The 23,594-nt window shown below is 39.3% G+C and overlaps 1 protein-coding gene across 2 annotated transcripts in view; it reads right to left on the bottom strand.

The window, feature by feature from the left end:
- The window catches only part of LOC101156489 (nuclear receptor coactivator 3), a 36,582-nt gene that overhangs the window by 8,754 nt on the left and 4,234 nt on the right, over positions 1-23,594 (bottom strand). The window contains exons 2-12 of one of the 2 annotated variants that reach the window (XM_020703450.2): positions 7,605-7,669; positions 5,703-5,807; positions 5,271-5,434; positions 3,941-4,041; positions 3,605-3,779; positions 3,302-3,490; positions 3,080-3,166; positions 1,989-2,132; positions 1,709-1,856; positions 1,101-1,591; positions 33-994 (exon numbers count right to left, since the gene is read on the bottom strand). In XM_020703450.2, the coding sequence (XP_020559109.1) occupies positions 33-994; positions 1,101-1,591; positions 1,709-1,856; positions 1,989-2,132; positions 3,080-3,166; positions 3,302-3,490; positions 3,605-3,779; positions 3,941-4,041; positions 5,271-5,434; positions 5,703-5,788 (2,547 nt within the window). In that variant the 5' untranslated portion in view covers positions 5,789-5,807; positions 7,605-7,669. The remainder of the gene's footprint in view (positions 1-32; positions 995-1,100; positions 1,592-1,708; positions 1,857-1,988; positions 2,133-3,079; positions 3,167-3,301; positions 3,491-3,604; positions 3,780-3,940; positions 4,042-5,270; positions 5,435-5,702; positions 5,808-7,604; positions 7,670-23,594) is intronic. The other variant, XM_011475380.3, reaches the window with a different exon arrangement.

The raw sequence follows: 23,594 nt of genomic DNA, 5'->3' as shown, positions 1-23,594 counted from the left end.
TTACAGAAGGAGAATTCCAGTTGAAGTTCTACCTCATCAGATGGCTCCAGCTTCACCTTCCCATCCATACCATGGGGGTCAGAGCTGGTGACTCCTGCTCCTGGAGCTCCTCGCCCATCCAAATCCTCCAGCTTTGGCTTCATATCGCCTCCTTCCTTAGAGTCGTCTTTATTGAGCAGATAGTGAAGAAGAGCGTGGGATTTCTCTTTCTTAGGACTGTGCTGCTCCTTCTTCGTCTCAGACCCCTTTTCCCCTCCGGTAGAAGAAAGGCCCGCTTCTGGTGCTGCTGAGTCCAAAGAGCTCTTGCCAGTGGCCAACAACGTGATTTGAGCCACTTCATCCGGAGTGTTCCCATCCTTTAGGAGCTTGTGCAGGATCTTGTGCTTCTCTTGCAAGGACTGGCTCGGAAAATGTCCAGAACTTCCTGAGGAAGAGACGGCACCATGGCCCCCACTTGTAGAAGAGGATACTCCTGTAGAGGAGGAGGGACTGGTGACCCCAGCCATTCCGTCCTTTGAGTCGGGTATGGAGCTGGATCCAGAGCTCTGTGGGTGATTCGATGGCACCAGATCATCTGTGGGGGATGTAAGAAGCTGTAGAAGCTTCTTGTTGCACTTGTCTGGGACCCGTCTGTTGGCTTCGCCCCCACCGAGGCCAGCCTGGCTGTCCGGCTTGTCGGGAGGTCCTTCGCTGGTGGGGGTCTGTGGATGCTGCTGCGACTGCTGCTCCCCGCCAGCCCTGAGGGAGCTGCCGGGGCTCTTGGACTCAGAGTATGGCGGAAGGGCTGATTTGCCTCCTGTTTCCTGATTGGTAGAATTGATACTTGGAGAGCTGTCTGGCTTGTGAGAAAGAGGGGATGTGAGGGGGGAGGGCATTGGGTTGCCCAGTCCCTCACTGATGGCTTGCAGGGCATTGAGCGAGCTGCTGGAAAAGGTGGTGCCACCTCCGCCTCCAGAGCCACCAGTATGAGTGGAGCTCATAGGAGAGTGCATGCCTGCAAAAGGCAATTCAAGAATTTCTTTAGTGGCAGAAACTTTACTTACTGAACTGCATTTTAAGGTTAAACTGCAATTTTTAAATACTTTTTTTGAAACTCTTACCTCCAGGTGAGAACGGGCTGGCTCCAGTCTTAGGGCTTCCTCTGACCCTAGGCGAACCCAAAACATTGTGTGGGGGGCCGTTGATCCCAGGACTTGACTGAGGAGGGCTGGTCATGCCCATCCCAAAACCCCCACCCCCAGGTCCTCCATGCATCTGACCCATCTGCGTGTGTGTGTGCTGCTGGTGCATGCCATGGTGGCCCATCTGGTTCATGGAGCCCATGTGGTTCATTGGGTGCATTGGATTCATCTGACCCATGTTGTTCATCTGATGCATGGGATTCATGTGATTCATCTGGTTCATGCGACCGCCGCCAGAGTATGAAGCCATTCCTCTTTGCGGCATGTTGCCCTGGTCAGGTATGCCGTAGCCTCTGTTCATGCTCATGCTTCCTCCTTGGCCCATGCTCATCTGCTGGTTGGGGTGGTTCACACCCATGTTCTGGGGTCTCATGGCGCCACTCGGGTTACCTCGATAACTATTGTGTTCCCTACAAAAAACACACAATTGACAAAAACTCAAACTAGAGACATTTTCAAGCTTCACTGTACAGTAGGATAAATCTGAAACATGGCTTAAACCCAAGTATGAATCCAAGCATTTGCACCTTTGCAGGAAGTGTGTAGACAGGAATGAGTGCGGCTCATTGGTGCTGGGATTCCTGCAGAGGTCAGTCCTCGTCTGAGCTGTGACCAGTGTGCCGTCAGAGAGTGAGAAGCGATAGAGTGGCGTCTCAGCACGGCCAGTGTGGAAAGCTGAAGCAGAAAAAACAAGAGATAACTCTAAACGGAAAAAAACATAACAGAAGAAATCCCATGGCCGAAAGCCTCATCAAGTGAAGACCCTTCTGAATGTTTCATATCCTTTATAAAAAAAATGTGACATACCATCCTGATAATGGCGCTTGTAGGACCATGGTTGACCATCACTTCTATTGAGGAACATCTGCATGCAGCGTCTGACTAGGTCCTCCCACCCGGGACGCATGGTATTGTGAAGAGAGCTCTGCTGTTCAATTTCAATCAGTTTGCCTGCAACAAGAAATACAAAATCAATACTGCAAGAAGGATAAACTAATTCTGAGGCGTGATTTATACAAGGAATCAAAGAATTGAAAAGTTTAACCACAACCCTGACTCATTTTTTATAATAAAAGTTTTTAATTAAGAGTTTTTATTTTATTTTCCAAAATAAAAGACAAGCTCTTCATGGTTTCTTCTCCCTGTGGGGTTTGTTTTAGATCTAATTTTAAGCATTTGAGTCCTGCGAGTAATTGTTGTGAGTAGTGATGGGATTAAACCTGTTACAAGTGCCTTACATCGTCTTAGCAGCTCTCAGCAATGTTTCAACTACACTAGAGTTTTTGAGATAGCATCCATTCTGCAGGACTTTAAAAGAATGAAAGCACCTGTGATGGTCTTTGAATCATACATGGCATCAATTTTACATGCAGTGAGTAAATAATTGGGTAATAAATATAAAATACTTAGGAAAAGTTGGTTTATTTACAAAATCTAACTAATTATGTCAGATAAATGAATTGCTCATCATGCCTTTTTATCTTTGCAGATAACATTTTGACAACTGATCAGGATGTAATTATAATTATGAGACCGGAGCTGCTGCAGTCTGGTCTTTTCCATCTTCTACAGGCTTTTTCATCCTTTGTATTTTCCTATTATTACTCTACTGCTCAGAAGAAAATACTATTTTCTTATATTCAGTGTTTAGACATATTTGTCACAGGAAAATTCCCAAATTTAAAGCCCCAACTCCAGGGACAGGACTACAGATACTTTCAGATTGAGAGGCGTCTGAACTCTGCAGTAGATGTGAAATTACAGAAAACTTTATGATTCTTATTTTCAAAAGTAGCTCAACTGAAAGGTTTTTAAAGCAACAAGAAAACAATGTGTGCTGTAAACTAATACATGTACTGACAAAAGCATTTGTGAGGTATACCAAGGTAAAGACTTACCAGACAACTCGTGTCGGGTGGTAAACCTCTCTGTCCTCTCTACGGCAGTGATTCTCCGGGCCACACAGATCATACACGACTGTAAATCTGAGCATGGAGCCAAAAAAAAATGTTAGAACCACATTTAACTGCTGGCTGCAATTAAGATCTTTGTAGATGCAGAACATTTTATGCCAAGTTACAAACCGAAAAACTCAGTAACTACTAAGTCATGTTTTTTACCGTCTCCTTCCTCCATCATGGCGCGGGGCTGAGTCAGGGCAAAACACTGCATGGTCTCATAACGTTGGCCACCCGGTCTGTCTTCTGACAGCCCATGACTGGCACCATGAGCGAGGTTGACCAGCATGCGACAGTTGAATGTGTGGCTTTTCTGTCGGGGTGCCTCCCCACCCCATTGCCCATTGGGTCCTGCGGAGAGAATAGAAAACATAAAGCAGTGAGCTGCCACAGTTTGCGTTATGCCGTTCTAGATTTGCATCTGTGATGTGATTGAAGGTTCTCACACACAGACTCTGGTCTCACCATTAGGTTTGGGGAGGTTCTTGTGAAACTCCTCTCTGTTGTCATCATGGATGATGTTGTAAACACTGGTGTTTATCAGCTCCTCCTGCTTGTACTGCAGGTACTGAGTCACATTGTCTGACACAAAGACGATGCTCCCCTCTCGGTTAACCACAAACAAAAAGCCATCTAATGCCTACGGACAACAATTTGACATATGAGTGTAAGAGATATTTATAAAAACTACAAGTCTGTTTCTTTAAAACATGTAATTGTGACATCTCTTTTTTTAAACCTGGAGAAACTGTCTGGCACCAGCAAAACCTGCTGCAATAAAGAGACTTTTCTCAAGCTGACCTGCAGGAGGAGAGGCCCCAGGTGGTCTTTGTCAATGACCCCTTGACCGGTGGAAGACACATCCGCCTTCTGCACATCGTCATCACTGCAAGAGCTTGGTCCTAAACAGATAAAACACAATGTGTTATGGATAAAGGATAAAGTGACCATATATCCCTAAATCTAATAACACAGTGAAATTCACTGATGTATGAGCAGATTTATTTCCCTTTTATTTCATCAGTAGTGAAAGTCTACTGTGCATTCATTTATTCAAAACACCCTAACCTCCTGGGCTGCAGACTGTTGCTGAGCTGCGAGAAGAAATATTGGAGCGGCCATGACAACTCCAGAGGAGATTCGGTCAATCATGCAAGATTCTGCGGCTGACACTAATGTCCCACAATTTACAAAGAATAAATGGGTTGAGCACCACAACCATACAGATATACTTCCTGTGGCCACCAGATGGCAGCAAACAACACATCTGTGAGGCTAGGATGCCTTTCTATTTAAAAAAAAAAAAATCAGCTTGTGGCTGAGGCTTTGGTAGATACCATTCAATACAGCAGGGTCATCCACAGTGCAAGACTGCATAGAATGGGAGACAGCGTAACTATGAATTTAAAAATCTTTTTGGGAAAGATTTTGGACCGAAGAACATGAGAAGGCAGTCAGGTAGCTAAAAACTGAGGAATAAAAAGATGTAAAGAAAAAGATGATGTGGAGAAAGGTTTGTTAAAGAAAAAAAAACAACAAAACAAGAGAGGTACTCCATCATTTCCATCCAGTAACTATGGCAATCTGGCTGCATAACACCATAACTCTTAAAGCAGATTCCATTAATGTTCCTTATCCAAGTACCTTCCAAGACCTCATTTCAAATGTGAGCAAAAATAGATGAAGATAAAATTTGCTTTTTCATAGGAAATCATTTCTGATTAACAAAACTATAAGAAAATGGCCAAGGGACAAAGGCAACTCTGAATAATGTCGGATTTTTCAGTTTTGAGAGTCATTAGTCTCCCAGATAAAAGTGAAGTTTGGCACCAAGAGATCCGCACTGTCACTAACAGCCTTGAGCCGTGACCACCAAGGATAGGTCTCAATTACGGGTGTTCATTTACTCCAGGCAATACAACAGCCAAGCTGGCTGGTGCTCAGAAATGTCCTGGCCGTGAACCAAACACACCACTTCATCACTGGCATCATCTGTCCTGCAGCAGGGGCCTTGACTAACCTAGCTTTATCCACTGTTAACTATACATTAAATAAAATTAAAAAACAATAGTTGGGGGGGGGGTGCTTTTTGTTACACAGCTTTGTGTGTGAATCGGTATGGTGGCATTACCTTGCTCTTTGATTTGTCTGATCTGCCTGACGGTCTCCTTGAGGATGGCACATTTATCAGGTTTGACGTTAAAGCTGTCAATGTTGGAGAGGTTAGCAGAGATGAGCTCAGCCAGCTCCTCGATGTACTTGCTCTCCTGTTCCCTCAGACGCTTGTCACACCTGCTAGGGAGCCATAGAGGGAGGGGGGGGGGGATTAGAGATGTTGCTATGACGACCTCACCTCCCTGTGTACTAGCCACATCCTGGCCACACGGCCAGCTCGGAGACCTCCGATGTTTTAAGAGTTACAGGGGACTCTTTGGAGTTTAATCCAGGAATGTTTACGTAAAGAGTACAAAAGTCACATCATACTCTTTGCGGGACTGCAATCAGCAGCAGACAGAGAGGATTATAAAACTCAAATGCTCTTTGGAGAAGTGATAACACTCACCCTAATCCTGGTGTGTCACAGGTGGACAGTTTCCGTTTGCGGTCAGAGCGCAGCGGCTCTAACGAGTTGTCTCCTATGCCGCTCATCTTCAGCGCATTTCAGCACCTGTAAACATACAGACGTACAGCCAATGCAGCTGGATCAGTCAGACTAAACTGAAAGTCGCTCATATACAGTATGTGCTGTAGTTTACTCGAAAGCTGAGTGTGAATTAGAAAGCTTTCCAAGCTGTTTTTGCCCAGACGTGTCAATTTATAAATGACTAGCAATGAACCAAGTGACTTTGACGGGAACATTGGATTGTAGATTTTAAAAGTATTATAAGGACAGGGCATCCATTTAGGAAGGCAGCCTTGGTTCCACAGTTCCATGTTTTATGAGAGTATAAACTCATCTGTTCCACTGCAAGGAGCAACTGATGATGGTGTAGTAATTTGGATCCCCGGGGGAGATGGGTCATTCCGCGTTCAGCCGGCCTACCCACCTGAACGTTAACCATTCTGCTAGAGGCAGCATGCACGTACACACGGCTTATGCAAACAACTTGAAGAGCACTCGCAGGCACGGGCATGTTGCTGCACAAAACTCAGAGAGAAAAAAAGAGCAGTTGCAGCCACTGTACCACCAAAGCATTTCCTCACCCCCCCTCCCTGTTTCTTTGTCTGACTCTGGGAATTTAAACCAGCCTATGGAGCCTCAAAACTACTTAAGCGAGACTCCCAAGTGCACTCCCATAACTAACAAGCATGTATCCCACTACATTTTCTTCAATATGCATTTTCAGTTTTGGGAAACATCCGTTCTTCCTTCTGGCAAGTTTGCATTTCTATTTTGCCCATACCATCTGCAGACGGCTCCTTACCCCGACATCCCTCCCTCCCTCCCTCCCTCCCTGGGTGTAGCACTGCTAAGCTGAGGTCCCTGCCCTTGTTTTCCAGCTCTGGCATTGCCCTGCGCTTGACCCTTCAGAGTTCACATCACAGGAAACCTCTGCAGCCAGATCTTAAGGTCATCTTTCCTATTCCCACCCAGAATTGCGCACAAAGTTCCAGCACTTTGCGGCGCAACAAGAGTTCTCTTTTTTTATTTCTGTCCTGGACTTGGTTTCTGCATGTGTGTGCACAACCAGGGAGCTCATTCCACAGATGAAAAGTGTAGAACAAATGGTAGCCATTATGCAACGCCTGCATCAACACTGCAGGCTAGGACATGTTTTCAGTCACCCCTCATTACTAATGCTACTCCGAAGCAGAACCAGGTCTCCAACCAGCATTATGTATTTAAATTTCTTTTTTTTTTTGCTTGTGGAGCTTCAGTGGGAACCTCTCACTGCCCTCCCCCTTTTCTCTTTCTCTACCCTGGTTCCTGTCCTAACGCTCACCTCTGCAGCAGTGGAGAAAGATGACATCAGCCCTCAGTCAGGCTCACATCCTGAAACACAGCGGAGCTGTGGCTGCACACAGCTTTTCCGAGAGCTCAGGGAAACATTGCAGGGTAGCAAAAAAAAAAAAAAATCCCAGAGCAAATGTAAACAGCTTCGCAAATGAATTTCTGATAAAAAAAAATATCAACTTTGTCACAAAACTGAAGCTGTTGTGTAATAGGAGAAGGGTTTTGTGATCATAAGTGGGACATTTTCTCCAGCATTCGAGTGGAGCTTGAAGTTTAGCAGAACAGAGTGCATGAGCAGAAGGCAACTGTATAGAGTGAGAAACTGTAAGTAGTTGCCCACAAAACCACAGCTTAGCAAGCACAGCAGCATGGCACTGATCGGCTTAACCTGGTGATGTGAAACTTTCTCTGAGACAAGACAATTGCTCTAGAAACATTCAACCAAACATGCAGCAGCTGCATGTAAAATCCAACACTTTAATTTAGCGAGTTTATTTGCTGCATGCTCACCTTAGCCAGTACAAGCCCCAGTGAAGCTCCATTCAGGGCTCGTCTCTTCAGTGTCTTCACAGCTTCTGAAAACATAAAACAGCCTATGAACTTTAACGTTATAAACATTTCTTTGCATCACTGCTTTCAAAGAGGACACTTTGAGTTTATTATACATTTATCCTTGAATAGATTAATGGGAAAATGATTTCAAAAATGGCACAGGAAGTCTCAGTAGATAGCATCCTGTTTGCGTTCTCCCCTCGGCCTGTTCCACCCCATCATCACTTCCCTTTCCTGGAAATGTGGCCACTCATCCCCCTTATTTACATATTCCACTTATCAGCTCAGTTCCCTGTCGTCCTAATTCTTCCTCATATCTTGTATAATCACTGCTGCCTATTAAAGGGCATCCATACCAAAGATGCTTTAACAACAAGAGCACAACAAATGTGCAATCAAGTTTTACATCACAATGCGGAATATTGTCTTGTTTTGCATGCATATGTATATGCTTTTACATAAATGTTGTCATTTTATTTTTATTAATTTTTACATTTTTAAATGTTACACAAAATTTATGCAAAAAAAACTTGCTTGACTATCTTTCTATTTTGCAAAAACAAAAAAAGCTAAATGGGATGGCAGCAGATGCATACAATTAATGTCAATTATGTGTCATAATTACAAGTTTCTATATTTTATTCTATTGATTTAGACAGATGTAAAACTTCAGTTAAGAAAAACGAAGATTTAAAAAAAAAATTAGAATTTGCTTCATGGTACCAAGCTACCGTTACTCCCACCACTGTTTGTATCTGAGCCCCACCCCCATCACACATCACTGATCACATTGGTTCTAAACAGGAGGTTGAAACTGAGCTAAAGCTGACACCTTAATAATTTAAGAAGACAGGAAAGCACACCACTTCCCTTCCTTAACCTGTTCAATGACACTTCAAGAATGCTTAGGAGTCAATGTGAAAATTACTGTTCAACTCTGATGATGGATGGGATATTTTGCCCTCCATCACAGATGCTGGTATGAAGTGACTGGAAGTTAAATGGCATTCAGACTAGGAGATATGGGCACCATGTGACTCGGCAGGAGGTGGAGGAGGAGTCCAAGCACACTGGATAGAATTTGAATAAAGACAAGAAGGGGGTTTGAGGAGGCAGGAGGGGGAAGGGGAGAGACAGAAACATCAGCTCAAGAGAGCTAACCAGAATTCAGAAACCTAATTCGGTCAACTATGACACTGCAGACATGATGAGCGGAAATTTGGTTAAATGATAGGGCAGTAATATGTAGGGCGAAGTATTGAGTTAAATACTTAAATACGGATTAAATTTCTTCAATGTTATGTTATCAAGTATCTAAAGAAAGACGTTTTCAAGAAAGAAAAAAGACCCTGTTGTTTTCTAGGACAGTTTCTGCAGAGTAGCAGGAGTTCATTAAAAAGTTTTGGGCCGAACTGTTGGCAAAGTGAGCCCAGCCCCATTTCCCATCATTTATCGGTTTACACTCTCCTGCTAGCTTACAGCGCCTCAAACCCCCAACTTAATCTTACTGGGACAACAAAAATAAGTGAGCAATATTGGAGCTATCCAGCCGTACAGTTTTGAGCCAGATTCCAGCTCAGACGAGGAAAACGAAGACGTACGTGGATCTGGAAGGAAGGTCGTGGCCTGCCGATGATAGCACCTACATCTCTAACACAAGCGTTTTCAAAAAGGATTGTTGTGTCTTCTCCTGATTTACCCCGATTTGAATACAGAAATACTCTACAAGTCGAAGCTACTTTTTCTCTATACAAGTCCTCCATCATAAAAAAAAATGCAAAAGAACATGTTAAAAACACGATCGTCATTGGAATGGATCTCTAATATCAATTATTGATAGCATTTTGGAAGGAAAGTAATTTGGCAATGATGGCCACTAAACAGCACGCTTGAGCAGAGGCCATAACAAACTGCAACTAAGTCTCATCCAACAATACCACAGACAAAAACAGCATTGGGACATACAAACTAGATCTGTGTCTGCATGTTGTTTAAGGATTTTTTTTAAAGCTCTGCAGTGGGTTTAAAAGTATCATTGTTTACTTTAGTATTGATAGAACTGTCTCCTCTGGTCGGAGGACTTCTGAAGTCCAACCACATCCAAATCCAGTAATCTTTAATACATCAAATATTCCAAACAGCAGCGTTAAAAGGTTGACCCAGAGAAGTTAGTTTTTACAAACCCAGTCACAACTACCATTGCAGCTCAGCTTCACTCATACTTTCATCAGAAGAAATCTTTGACACCTTTATGTGCCAGTCCTGCACTTAACCATAAAGGTTTTAGCCTCGTTAGATGGGGTCTGCTGCTATGCTGCTATGATTCAGAGCAAACTCGAGTTTCAGAGCATTCCTGTGCATTCTTGTCCAGAGTGAGGCTTTGGAAAATGTAAAAAAAATCCTGTATTTGCCAAACTTTACTGCAATGAAATACGTCAGAATGTTTTCGTGGGATTTTTTGGGACAGCATGAGGGAAGAAGACATGCTGTTGTTGCGAAACAGCTTCCACTGATTTGCACAGGTGGTTTGGCAGAGATTTTTAAGCCGGATTCAGTTCCTGACAGCCCTGCATTTTGTTGAATATTCTGGAAACTTGATGTTATCAGAAGATGTGTGCAAAGTTAATAACTTGGAGGCTTTGCCATAACTATTCACAGCTCATCTGTTAAAAAAACTGAAAGTCATGCCCTTTATCCTCTAAATGCAACACCTGTCATCATAGTTGATGATACCGATTAAAAATGCTTGTATAAATATAATTTTTATTTTTGCTCCTTTCTAAAAGCTTTATGTAAATGCTGTACAAACGGATAACTGAAGATCCTTTTAGTTTCTTGAAAACTAAACTTTCAGTTCTTCATACAGTAGTGTCGCCCATTACGGTTTTAGCCTCGTTATATAGGCACTGTGTCCGAATTCCTTCCCTACTTACTAAATAGTACACTATTGCGTTCGCCATTTGTAGTGCTGTCCGAATCTACAATTCCAAAATCGAGTGCCTTAGAAATTGCCCACAAGTCTCTGCAAAAACCCATTGTGCATTGATGCTCACTAGATTGGTGAATATAAACCACAATGCGCTTGAACAAATTTTGCAAAGGAAATGTATTTAAATGTATTTTTTTTAAATAAAGTATCACAATTTTCATCTTCAGAAGACAGTGGATTCATAAATGATCATCGAAAAACACTCATCAATGAGATTTTCAATTCGTGAAATTGATGTCGATATTGTCGCCATTAAAAAAAAAAGTAGTGATTTGGTGTCTGAATGGCTTTAAAAGTCGAAGGCACTACATCGTCCGCACCATCTAGTTTTTTTTTAGCAGTTAGGGCTTAGGGTGGGAATTCGACATGCATGTTGTTAACATATGAAGTTGGAACAGTCTGACGAATGCTTCACTATGTCCATGTATTTTCTACAGGCCTTACATACTCCTATTATTTGACAGACACATAAAAAAACATGTAGTATGAATTTAACATGTTTGTAAACTTTATTTCATAGAATCAAATGCAAAAATATACCAATAGTAGATGAATTCCCCCTTTTTTTGGCCTGAAGATAATTCTCCCTTTTTTAATCCAGTTATTTCTTTGTGTAAAAAAGATTAGCTAAAAGAGAAAATGTTAAAAGTTTTTTGTTTTCGTTTTTTTAAAGCTCCAATCCTTAATAAAATAATAAATTAGTTGACGACTGTGATAACATTTGATCCGAATCTATGATGTATGAGTATGAGTATAGGGAAATAATTTAACAAGAAAACAGGTCATCAATGTGTTAAGTGGACAAAAATCAAAATGATTCCAATTTACTTTCTGAATACAGTTATCAGTTAGTGGACGTAGAAATAGAGTTTTGCAAATTTTGGTATTATTTCTTTAAAATGTAAATGAGGGCATGTACAAAAGAAAAGCTTTACAGTTTTACTTTAAAAAACAAGCTTTAAAATACCCAAAACATTTAATAGTAACAAAAAAGGCTTATAATGGGAATGCTTTATTGAAAGATGACATCTCAAATCCAAAACAAGTTCACCAAACTGCTGTCAGCAAGAACTTTTTTTCATACTTCACTTTTATTACTAATTTGTTAAAAAAAATTACAATCACAACTTATTAAAAAAAAAAAAATTACAATTGTCAAAGAATGCACCGAAACCGAACTTTGGTCAGTATCAAGATAGTCTTGTCTTTTACTAAGGTATTTTAAAAAGACAAATAGTAAATTGATATAAAAAAAAGACTACAGTGAATGCTTAAAAAAAATTCTGTTCAGATTTTGCTTGTAATTATTAATGGATTGGAAATGTACCTTTTACTGTGTTCTTGCAGAACCCACCCCCCCACCAAAGCTTTTAACATTCACGTTTGGGTAAGTTATAATTGTGCGTGTGTGCCCTACTAGTTCCAATCTTTGTTTTGGGTGGGCCAGTGTTTATTGTTAGGCCTGCCACTCTTTGTCTTGAGTAGCTCAGATTGCAGGCTTTATTTCAGGCAGTGCAGGAATGTCCTTGCTATTTCGGTCCTGACTGACTCAGACTGCTGCTGCTCTGGCCTTCAGCCATTCCAATGTATGTCAAATTCAAGTAGTAGTTGTAAAAATAATAAAAATAATTTCACCTATACTTTCTCGGCTATCAAGTTCATTCAGGGAATGTGATTTGCATTTAGTTTCTCAAAGACATAGATTTTCAGGTATCACGAAACCCATGACTTGTAGTACACTAAATTCCATGCCATTACAAAAAATAATCCAACTGAGAATTACTTTAATTTACCAAAGTACCGAGACTATGGCAGATGCACCATCCTCACCAGGTCACTGTTTCATAGTGAGTGTAGAATTTCTACGTGACAGGAGATGCTTTTATCTGGTCTCTATCCAGAAGTATTTTATCCAGCATCGGTCAAGACAAGTTCTGTGTCTGTGCTGTGTTCTGGATACTGAAAAGGTACACATTTAAAACTTTTAAACGCCAACCAGAACAGATAATAAAGATAAGCATTTTTAGCAGAGAACTGAGCTATTGAGCTGGTACATACAAATGTTACTAAAACTGATTTGTTACATTTACTTAGAAGCTTTAATATATATCTATATTTTTTTTTTTTTCAAAAAATGACTGCACTTTACATATGGATTAAGTCTGGCTGTACTTACTGATGTTAACGCAATTTTGAAAAGTACATAGTGGTCTTTCAAAATGTCAGTCTGTTTTCTTTTGAGGAATCGCAAACAAGGCTCTGTGTTATTTTAAATACGGCAAAGTAGCTAACATGTAGCAGCGTCAGAGTTAGCGTAATCACAAAAAGGTTTGTTATAGTGGTATCAGTCTGTTTTTTACGTGTTGAAAATAGGGCTTGGCGATAAGACAATACTAATATATATCGTGATCAAATATTTTTCTCTATAGAAAAATTAGTGTATCGCGATTGACTTATTTAGAAGGGTTTTAAATAACATGCGCCAGTTGCGAGCATTTTCTCCTATTTGGCAAGCAAAAGTTAGAGGGTTAGTCGCCACATGGCAAGTAAATGTTTGCATCCAATTATTCTGTTAATTAGATCTCCTTTTGGTGAATTTCTTTTTTCTGTCCTTTCTCTACCATCCATCCGCAAGGTAAAAAAGCGCACACGAGACACCCCCCACCCCGGTGGTCACTGGACCATTTTAAAGTTGGACAATATTTTCACGAATCCGACTTTAGGATGTGGCGGATAAATACAACTAAATTAATTTGTAAACAAGCACCCGCTTGTCTATTTAAAAACTATTTTTTAATATAATAACAGAATGGAATCCACTGTGTAATAGCATCTTTGTAACACTACAGAGCCGGTGTTACATAACTGTCACCTGTGTCAGCTGTGCCGAGTCCCCGCCCCCTTCCCCCATCAGAGTGCTGCAGCTTTAATGTCAATCAAATAATAACAATAATACTTTACTTTTTTTTAGGCTGTCAGAAGGCAGAACTCTGTCTACCCCTCTGGTCACCAGTGGGAGCTATATCCAGAGTACTAAATGCACTTCCATCTCCCAGCAGCCCCAGCGTGCACTTCCTGGATGCCACACACCTGACTCTCATTCACACAATCAATCACAGTCTATTTAAGCACTGTACTGAGCCTCACTCAGTGCGAAGTATTGTTTGTGCCACTCCGTCTTCACTACCAAACCATGTATTTGGACCTTCTGTCTCCTGACCCCGTATCTGACTCTGTGTGCCTGCCGCCTGCCTGACTCTCGCCTGGATCCTGACTACCCCTGTCTCTTCTCTGATGCTTTCATGCCTCTTTTTGAACCCTGCCTGCCTTTTGCAATTCCATTTTCTCAACAAAAAAACAAATTCAGAAAAAAAGTAGAATGCCTAAGGTATTTCTGTGTAAAATAGTGTTATAATTTCATGTTTTTTCTGCAAAACTTGGAAACATTAGAATTTATAGAATTAATAGGCTTGTTTTCTAAATGGAACTGATCAAACAGTTTAGTGGTCTGTTTTATTTAAGTTCTTGAAACGATAGCTTTTGCTTCAGTTTGCTTTGTAATACACATACATCTTTTCTTAGTTATCTGAAAAAATTGTTGCATCATTCATGTTCCTTCAGGGGATCCATTATGTGTAAAGGCGGCTGGGTAGCTCGGTTGGTAAGGTAAAAGGCTACCACGCAGGAATACGATTTCCAGGGGGGAATAAACAATGGTACTAGGGGCAATTTTTATATCAATGGCAAGCAATTAACATCAGCGTTAAGGGCAAGACCCTTAACTACTGCCTCCCAAGCGCGGTTCAACTGCAGCTCACCGCTCCCCCAGGGGATGGGTCAAATGCGGAGAATAATCCTTAGATATCCCATTGTGGGATAAATAAAGTATAATAAAATAAATAATGTATGATAAAATATAAATATTTAAATCTAAACATCCAACTGATTTCTCTTTGAGCAGTAGAATGTTCAAATTTAACAAACTAACATATAACTATATATGTCTTTCTTGTGATATTTCTATCAAATTTTATATCGCCCAGTCTTAGTTGCAAACAAGGTACGAAGTTAAAGGGATTGTGAATAGCGTGACGCAAACAAGTTCTAGAATTACTGTGAACGCAGTTAATAAAGTTTGACTGACAGATTTATCTGTGACTCTTAATGTGCCTTATAGTTCGGTCCACTTTATATATGACAGAAGTATGAAAATAGACCAGTCATTGACAGTGTACCCTATAATCTGATGTGCAGAAAATACCAGTTAAATGTATGAAACCTTTAACTTAAATCAACTTCAAACTTGAAATCGCTACAGCTTAAATAGAGTTTTTTGCTTCTTTTTCCTGCCAAATAGTAGTATTGATCTTTTTTGTGAATAAGCTTACGTTATAAAAAAGTGAACTATGCTAATTGAATTATTTTTTATGTCCATCAGTGAGATAGCATAAAAGTTCGACTGAGGTATTACTGAGGTATTTTTGATCTATAACCTGTAACAAAAGACGAATAGTGTGACAGATCACACTTATTCCAAACTGCCTTTTGTTCATTTATGCCACTACCCAATAATACAGTCACTACTGTTTCATGCTTATGTTTTATCATTTCCCCATTAAACACGTGCAGGCGGCAGCTAGGTCCTCACCTCTCTCTGACCGCAGGGTTTGCAAACAGTATCTGCACACATACAGGAATATCTGCCAATCAGAGTTGGAGTTGTACCTTTTCCCATCTCTGATTGGTTTAGACCACAATGTAGGTTTAATGTTTGTCTGTTGTTAAACCTTAGGGATACTTTCAGAGCCGCCAAGATGTTTTTTTTTTTTTTTTAAACTGGAGCGACCAGAGATTTGACATTTGAGAAATTAGCCTGCACGTACACCCAAATTGGTTGCACTTGTTGCAAACAGCCCAGTAAAATACAAAAATAAAAATCAAGGGAATGAGTTCAATTCAGAGCCACTGAAGAATAAAGCCCACTTTTCAAAATCTGCACTCGTGATGCAAATGTGAGAAGATGATGAGTCAGCAAAAGCTCCTTAAAGCATAAAGAAATAAGTAAACGCAACTCTACTACACGTTTAGAAGTTTTTTCAGTTGTAGCTTAAAGAAAACAAAACAAGGAAAACCAAAACGAAAAGTACTTGCACTAAAAAAAGAACAACTGTAGCCGTTTTTACTTTTACTAAAGAGCACTGAAAGTGTTATTTTTATCTAACTCTTGATTTTTCACATATTTTAAAAAATACTTGCGTAAATATTACTAATCACTTTATGCATTACTCAAGGATTTAGGCAATGGATTACACAACACTCTTGAGTAGAATACTAGAATATTTATCCTCGTATCTCATTCTATATGAGCATGCTTTACAACAATTACTCAGTGTGACTGCATGCAACCGCTTGATGCAAGGCTTTTAAGTAAATCTACAGAACTTTTTTTTAGTGTAGGAGGGGAAAAAATGACGCGGGAAGAACATTTTTAGTGGCAACCCATCTGCAACCAATTTACACTGCAAATCGTAAAATGCCAGTGGATATCGGCTAAAACACTTCCCCAACTGAAATCCAGAGGGAAAAAAAATTTAAAAAAATAATCACATCTTTAGATGAAAGTGGTAACAGAGTGAATTTCAAAACTTAAGAGAGGTACAAAACCGAAAAGCTTGGATTGGATTTTGTGCCAGCATCCTCACTACTCAATCTTGTAGCACACCTCCTAATGGATAACTGATGTCGGCAACAGAAGCAAACTATTCTTTTTTGTGCACCAAAAAAATCTAAAATCTAATACTTGTGAATTTAGTCTGTGTACTGACATAGTTCATGACGTCAACGCAAAGAATATTTTTACTCTTGCTGTTTGTAAGCAATTTCTTTTGTTATGTGTTTACATTTGAACAGTTTCTCTTCCCTTCCTCCACCCTAGTGTGCTTCTGCCTTTCTCCGCCTTTTTCTCTGCCCCCCCCCTCCTCTCCTCGTCTCCACTCTGTCCCTGTTGGATTGGTGGAGTAAACACAGGAAGAGAGCAGGCTCTGTTCCACCATGCCAGAGCTGAGCCTGGGCGTTCCTGTAGTGCTGCTGCGCCAGGGTCAAAAGTTTACTGTGGTTTTCATTTCACCTTTCCTCAGCCAATCACAGCGCCACACTGCAGCGCCTGAACTCTGACCCTCCCAAAGAATTCTACTCAAAGGATGGGCTGACGCCAGTTTCACAACTTCGGCCCCTCCCACCTCCCCCCCCCCCCCCCCATCCTTTTCCTTTCTTTCAAATGGTCAGTCTCATGTGTTGACGAAACATAGCTATATAGGAGAGCAGAAAAAAGGTGCAGAGGATAGGAAGGAAAAAGAAAATATGGTTAATACAAGAGCTATTGAAACCTCAGATTTCAAATCAAGAGAAATAAATGTTTTAAAAAAATTAAAAAAAGGAAGAGGGAGGTTTAAAGCGCAGCAATAGGCTGAATGTCATTTCAGTTTCAGTGCCAGTCCCTGTGCCTCAATCAATAATGCCTGGCACACAATTAAAAGTGTGTTTGCATAACTTTTAGACACATTGGGTTGCAACAACACTTATTTACAAATCCAAAAAAAAAAAAAAGAGAGAAGAAAATCAGGCAGAAAGAAACATGTATTTTTGCTGAAAATGTCCCCCACCACCTGGTAAACAATCTACTCAAATCTGAACCCTTTGGACACAAAGATACAAGGACACACGTGCACACAAATGCCCACTGTAATCCAACATGCGGGTTTGTTTTTGGTGACATTGCCCTCTGGTTCCATCTGTTTAGTCATTAAGCCTGTACTGTTAATCTAGTCGTTTAAACCAAAATGGAGTAAGCAAGAGAAAACAGCCCGACTCAGTAGATGCACACACGTCTTTGCCCCGTAATGAAGGAAAGAAAAAAAAATGATTGAGTATTGTGAACTTCAGAGGGTAATTCATTTCAGTGAGGCACGAGAAGTTTTCAAAATCTGTAAATCTGTAGAGGTCCCCACAAAATGCAAACAACAATCTACTGGGTTCCTGCAGAATTTTCTAAACCCCAGAATACTAGGGCTGGCTGGCTATAACCAATAATTTCCAGATTTGATTAGATTCACCAGAGCCTATATCTATTCGATGTGTAGGTTGAACGAGCGTTAGCATTATCCGTCCTATGGGAAATTCCATTATATACATCAAGCTAGCGGACTTCAGCTTTACTGCCGTTATGGGTTAAGTCACCAGAAAAGGAAAGGCATAATAGGCCGATCTCTACTTTTACGGATCGACTATTAATTTATTAAGATTGGATGAATTCAGATGGATTAATCGATTTTATCAACCCAGCTCCACCAGATACCAGGAAAAAGTAGAAATATGCGTAGGGTAATTTAAAATGACTTTCTATATTACTTGCTAAAAATCAATGTTTCCAAAGCTGCTAATCTCCAAAATGTACCCACCCGATGTAAAGTAATGGCACGTCATTACCTGACATTTACCATCTAAATCTACTCCACCAAGAACCTATAGTCAGGATCAAACATATTTGGACAGAGACAGATTCTTTCTAATTTAGTTTCTGGACATTACCACAGTGAATTTTAAATAAAACAACTCAGATGCCATTGAAGTGCAGACTTTCAGATTTTATTCCATGGGTTGAACAAAAAGATTGCATAAAAATGTGAATGACAACTGTTGTCCTAGCTTGTAGGCAAGAAAAGGAAATGAATTGGTTAGGCCTAAATCTACATTGACAAGTGAATACTTAATTCCTCTTTTTCTCCGCCTTCCCTGGAATCACTTCCTCAAGTTATGAAGTTTAAGGTACCTGAGCAAACTTTTCAAAACAAAAGTGCTGATAAATCTTCATTGATCAACCAATGGATTAACGAGGTATTTGCAACAATGTGGCATATTGACAGAGTTGTAAGAAATTGAAGCCATTGGGCAAGAAAGACAACATAGAGATCACATCTCCAGCTGATTCATGCAAATCCTCTGGGGCATAAAAATTCTGTCCTAGTGTACCAATTGCATTACAAAGTTGTTCAACAAAAAGGATGTAACCAGTGAGACACCTTATCGTGTCAACACATCTAAGACAAAGAGCAAAAAAAAACAAAAACAAAAAAAAAACAATCATTTTGCAGTCTGATCATATATTAGGGCATTGAATTAATTGAAGTACATTTCTTTTCTTTTTTTTTAAGTGAGACGACAGAAAAACAAAACAAAACTAAACAGCAACAAACACTGGAAAAAATAGATCTGACAAACACAGTCAACTACCAATACTAACACATAAAAGCAGGAGATAAAAAAATAAAAAGGAAAGGTGTGTGTGTGTGTGTGAGAGAGAGAGAGAGTGTGTGTGATGTAAGGACAACGAGAGAGAATTCCAGCCACAAGCTTGAACTAACCGTCATACATTCTCTTAACTATACATATTTAGGGATACATTCTTAGAGAATCATATTGATAGACAGGAAAGGCTCCAGACATATATAACTATGCATTCATTATATGGTGAAATTATGAGCTTGCTTCTTCCCACTCCTTTTCAAGCAATAAATCAAACTCTACTTATACTTTAGTTAATGATCACTGTATTTAATAAAGCAAATGTGATTTAAGTGATGTTTTTGCTTTGTTTTATTTTCTGTCTTTTTAATCTATGCATTTCATCATTTCTGTAATGAGTTTCATAAATATGTGTAAATTCTTTATTGCTTTGACTACAGTGCTTGAAATAAATCAATAAATCAAACAAATCAAATATTCTTGATACTGGAAAAATCAATAGCGGTATCTATCCTGAAACCCACACTATAAATAATCATCTCGTCATCATTTAAAAAATAAATAAATAGATTTCTACCCCATGCAATAACAGACGACTGAATGCAATTGGCCGCATGGCTACAGTCAGGCAGAGCAGAGATTCAGACAAGCAAAACTAAAGTAAAGACAAGCCTTGAAACTGGATCAGACTTACATCCTGTTTATGAGTTGCACCACAGACAAACTTTTATTGCCTTTTTTTGTGGTACTTTTCGTACAGCGCAGTAGGCATATAGGTTAACATGGACAAGGACTCATGTTTACCATTTAAAATATTCATTTTATTAAACTGTTTATAAACTGAGTTAAATTTAAAAAATCAATCTACACCAGTGTTTTTCAACCTTTTTTGAGCCAAGACGCACTTTTTCCTTGACAAAAATCCTGTGGCACACCAGCATCCAAAAATGTAAAAAAGGTGAAACTCTACTACAGTCTGTATTGATGTGCAGTCCCTCCACAAACTCACGTGGATTTTTGTGATCATTGTGGCAGAAAAAGATGGAAGTTGCAGCTGTTTTTTTTCTAAAAGTTGTTAGAAGAGTTAAGTTAGTTTTCAGTAATAATTTAACTAAATACTTTGAAATTGTACCCTGGTAGTTGTTTTTTCCTCCAGTTTATCAAGATGCAATTTCATATAACCTCAAAAAAACAAAAAAATTCTTTCTAAATAGGTTTTTCTTTTTTTTATTAAATTCTTTTCAATGTTGGTGCAAAGTCAACTGTAATTTTTGAACAATTATATGATCACAATATGTTTGATACATTTTACACATACAACCTAAAATTGTTAAAGTTTTCTGTAGCTACACAAAAAGTGAACATGTTAAAGTTGTATTATTTTTTCTTTTGTCTTAATCAAAGATGAAGTCTTTGAAAACTTTAACAAAAATGTTTTATTTCTTTTTAGATTATTACATTGTTTCAATTTAGTTTAATCGTGTCTGTTGGCCACTTCACCTTAATCCTGTTTCTTAAATGTTGTCATTACTTCTACTTAAGTTTAACTTCCTTTTTCAAAAGGGACTGAAGTCTGAAAGTGAATTTGACCTTCAATCCAGACTTTAATAGAAAAGTGTTTCAGTTAGAAAGATGACTTGGAGCAAACACTCAGATGTTTGTCTGTTAATAAACACAAACCTTGAAGGAGAACTAAACTGTTGACCTCTGATTTCATCAAGAAGATTTAAAAACTGTTTGATGTGTGTTCGTTGTGGTTTCAAGACGTTTAACAAGCAAGACTCATTGTACGCTGAGACGCTGTTATTTTAACCCAATGCATCATGGGAGATGTAGTGCAAAAACTGACGCCGAAGCCAGAAATAGTCGCGTCTCTGAGCTTTATTATTTTGTTCACTTGTTTCACGGCCTGCAGCAAGCGACACCGCTAAAGACGAGCTTTAGCTGGCATTTTTGTTGAAAATGACAGGCTTTAAGAGCTAAAGCTGAACAAGCAAGTGAAGACTAACCGCTTCTGATTGGTCAGACTGATGACGTTTGATTAGGGGTCCAAGAATGATTGGCAGAGACAGTTGAAGGGGCGGGACTTTCCGAAAAAAAGAGCTGAAGCTGCGGCTAAATCGCGGTACCGCCATTCTAATCAAAATGTCTTTAATAGAATCAAATAAACACAAAGAAAAAAGTATTTTATGATCTTTCATATTCCTAACTACTCAGTGTTTTATCAGGGCCTGTTTGGATGAACACAGAGCTGATATCCTGGAGATGTTAAATGTTTTTAGATCAATGAATGGGTAATTTCCGACGGCGCACACCGGTTGACAAGCACTGATCTACACGATAGAAGATATCTGCTGTACGGGCGATTTTGTTTGTAACAAAGCTCTTCACCAGTTGTACACAGACAGTATGAAAGGAAATCCACCAGAAATGATGTCAAAATAAATATTCAACAATTGCAGAAAGAATTGGTTCACACAGTACAGAAGAGCAACAATGGAGTCTCAGAGGCAAATTAAGAAATTAAAATGCTCAAAAGATTACGTAGCAGTTAGCAGATGGTTTTATTTACACAGAATAACAGGCTTCTTACAATTGGAAGCAAATGGTATTAGGCGTCTCGAAGAATGATGGCCACATATCGGGTTTCCATGAACCATTTAGTTACAAAAAGTAAGTTATAGCTACATGATTAACTTAACAATCTCACTCTCTAATTCTTTGTATTATAGGGAAGGGTGAACGTGCTTCCAACACCCGTCATGTCAATTTATGGATGTCAGTATTATACTTTATTAGCATTGACAATTTAAATGGTTTTAGCCAATAAACTGGAATTTCAGTTTGACTGTTTTGGCTTACCCATATGAGATAAACATAACTTAAAGACACAACTGTATATTTCTTTAATTAGCTAGTTTGACCATTTTCTTCCTAAGGTCTCCATTGACTTTGGTTCAAAAATAAAAATAAAATTGTATAGTTGGTTAAGGAAAGAAATAAAATTGACATGCCAAAGTTATAATGTTTATTCATAAGTTCCCTTCCATTTTTGTTCCTCTTCTCACCAACGCCTCACTTTTTCTTTATGCTGAATAACAGGCAGAGCATCTGGTAATAGTTATCTTATGAACCAAACTTTTTTTTTTCACCCTTGCAGCCTCTCCCAGACAAATTTTTGAAGGAGCAAAACACAAACAAGCTCTAACATTTTACAACAAAACTTGGCTTGGGTCCTGCCCCCCGATGGTTTGTTCAGGTGAACTGCTTTACGAGCATTCTTCAGCTAGGGGAACGAAAGTTAAAGGGGGAGTTGAAGTTAAAGAGGAAGGATAAGAAAGGGAGGGGGCAAATCTGCTGGCACTCCCCTTCCTTGTAAACTTTTACCCTCACCCAATCAATGGGGACTTGTGTGAAAACTGCTGGAAATCCTTGCTGGTTGTAAACTTGAATTGGGAGCAATGATTGCTTCAGGCTGGCTGTTTGACTTTTAGGAGTGTTCATGACTCGCGTATGGCAGAGCTAAGCTCACGCTTGTATTCTAGCACAGAGCTGATGAAGCAGGGCACAAGGGAAATAATAGGATGCAACTTTAAACACAGTTAAAAAACTGCCCCACTTAACCTGGGTCCAAGTAGACCAGGGCAGCGGCTTTCTCTAGTCTGGTTTCAGGAGCTCTTGTTACACACTCACTTGTTTCAGCTAAGTGAGTAAATATTTTAGAATTGGAATCATGACTGTTTTGTTGAACAGACAGTTCTAAATTTAGCTGTATGAGGTAGGTGGAAAAAGCAAACTTACCTGTTGAGTTAGTCCCACCAACGAATCATCATGTGGTATGTGCACCTTTAAGACTTAAGCTGATCATTCTAAAACCACGACTGACCTTGATCTGTACTTCTTACAAAATGTTTCAAGGAATTGAGCTGATAAAATAAATATATAAAACATTAATATTAAATGCATTAGCCAATATTGGTATACTCAACATAAACAACTAAAAAAAAAAAAAAAAAAAAAAAAAAGGTATTGACAAGTTATCTACTGTTAGACGAACTTGTTTTTTCTCAATAAATCCTGAACTTCTTATATATTGGCTCTAAAAAAACCAAAAGACCAAAGAGTCATAGTTCAATTCAAAAGAATTTAGGTGGCCTTTTTAATCTTCTTTAGACTATTTCTAATGACAACCATTAATCATAAAAACACAGTAAAGGGACAGCTATTCAGCACAGAGCTCACTAGCATAGTTTCCCTGCATTACATAAGGCTTCCAAACTGGAACCAAAGAACTTGGTAAATGGTGGCATCAGTCAAAGAAAATAAAATCAGCAGTCAGCCACAATGAAGAAACCAAGCAAAAATAAGGTATCTTTGGAAGCATTCAGAAACAAAACTGTTTAGTGTGGTTATTCCGTTTTAAGATACAACAAGTTCCATTATTATATCTGGATACAATGAAACAAAAAGTTCAAAAGTGGCCATACCAAAAAAAAACTGTCTTGAGAAGTTATATTGACTACCAACCATGTCAGGGTGTATTCTGCATTGTACACCACAAAGATGGCAAGTTCTTGTGATGTGTAAAAATAAAAACAAGTTCAAAAACACCCATGTAACTTTTTCTAACAATTTATAATTATTTCTTTAGAAGCAAC

Source organism: Oryzias latipes, chromosome 5 (genome assembly GCF_002234675.1).
Source record: "Oryzias latipes chromosome 5, ASM223467v1".
NCBI classification, from domain to species: Eukaryota; Metazoa; Chordata; class Actinopteri; order Beloniformes; family Adrianichthyidae; genus Oryzias; species Oryzias latipes.
The sequence above is the reverse complement of the archived record's forward strand: the minus strand, read 5'-3'. Positions and strand labels throughout refer to the sequence as shown.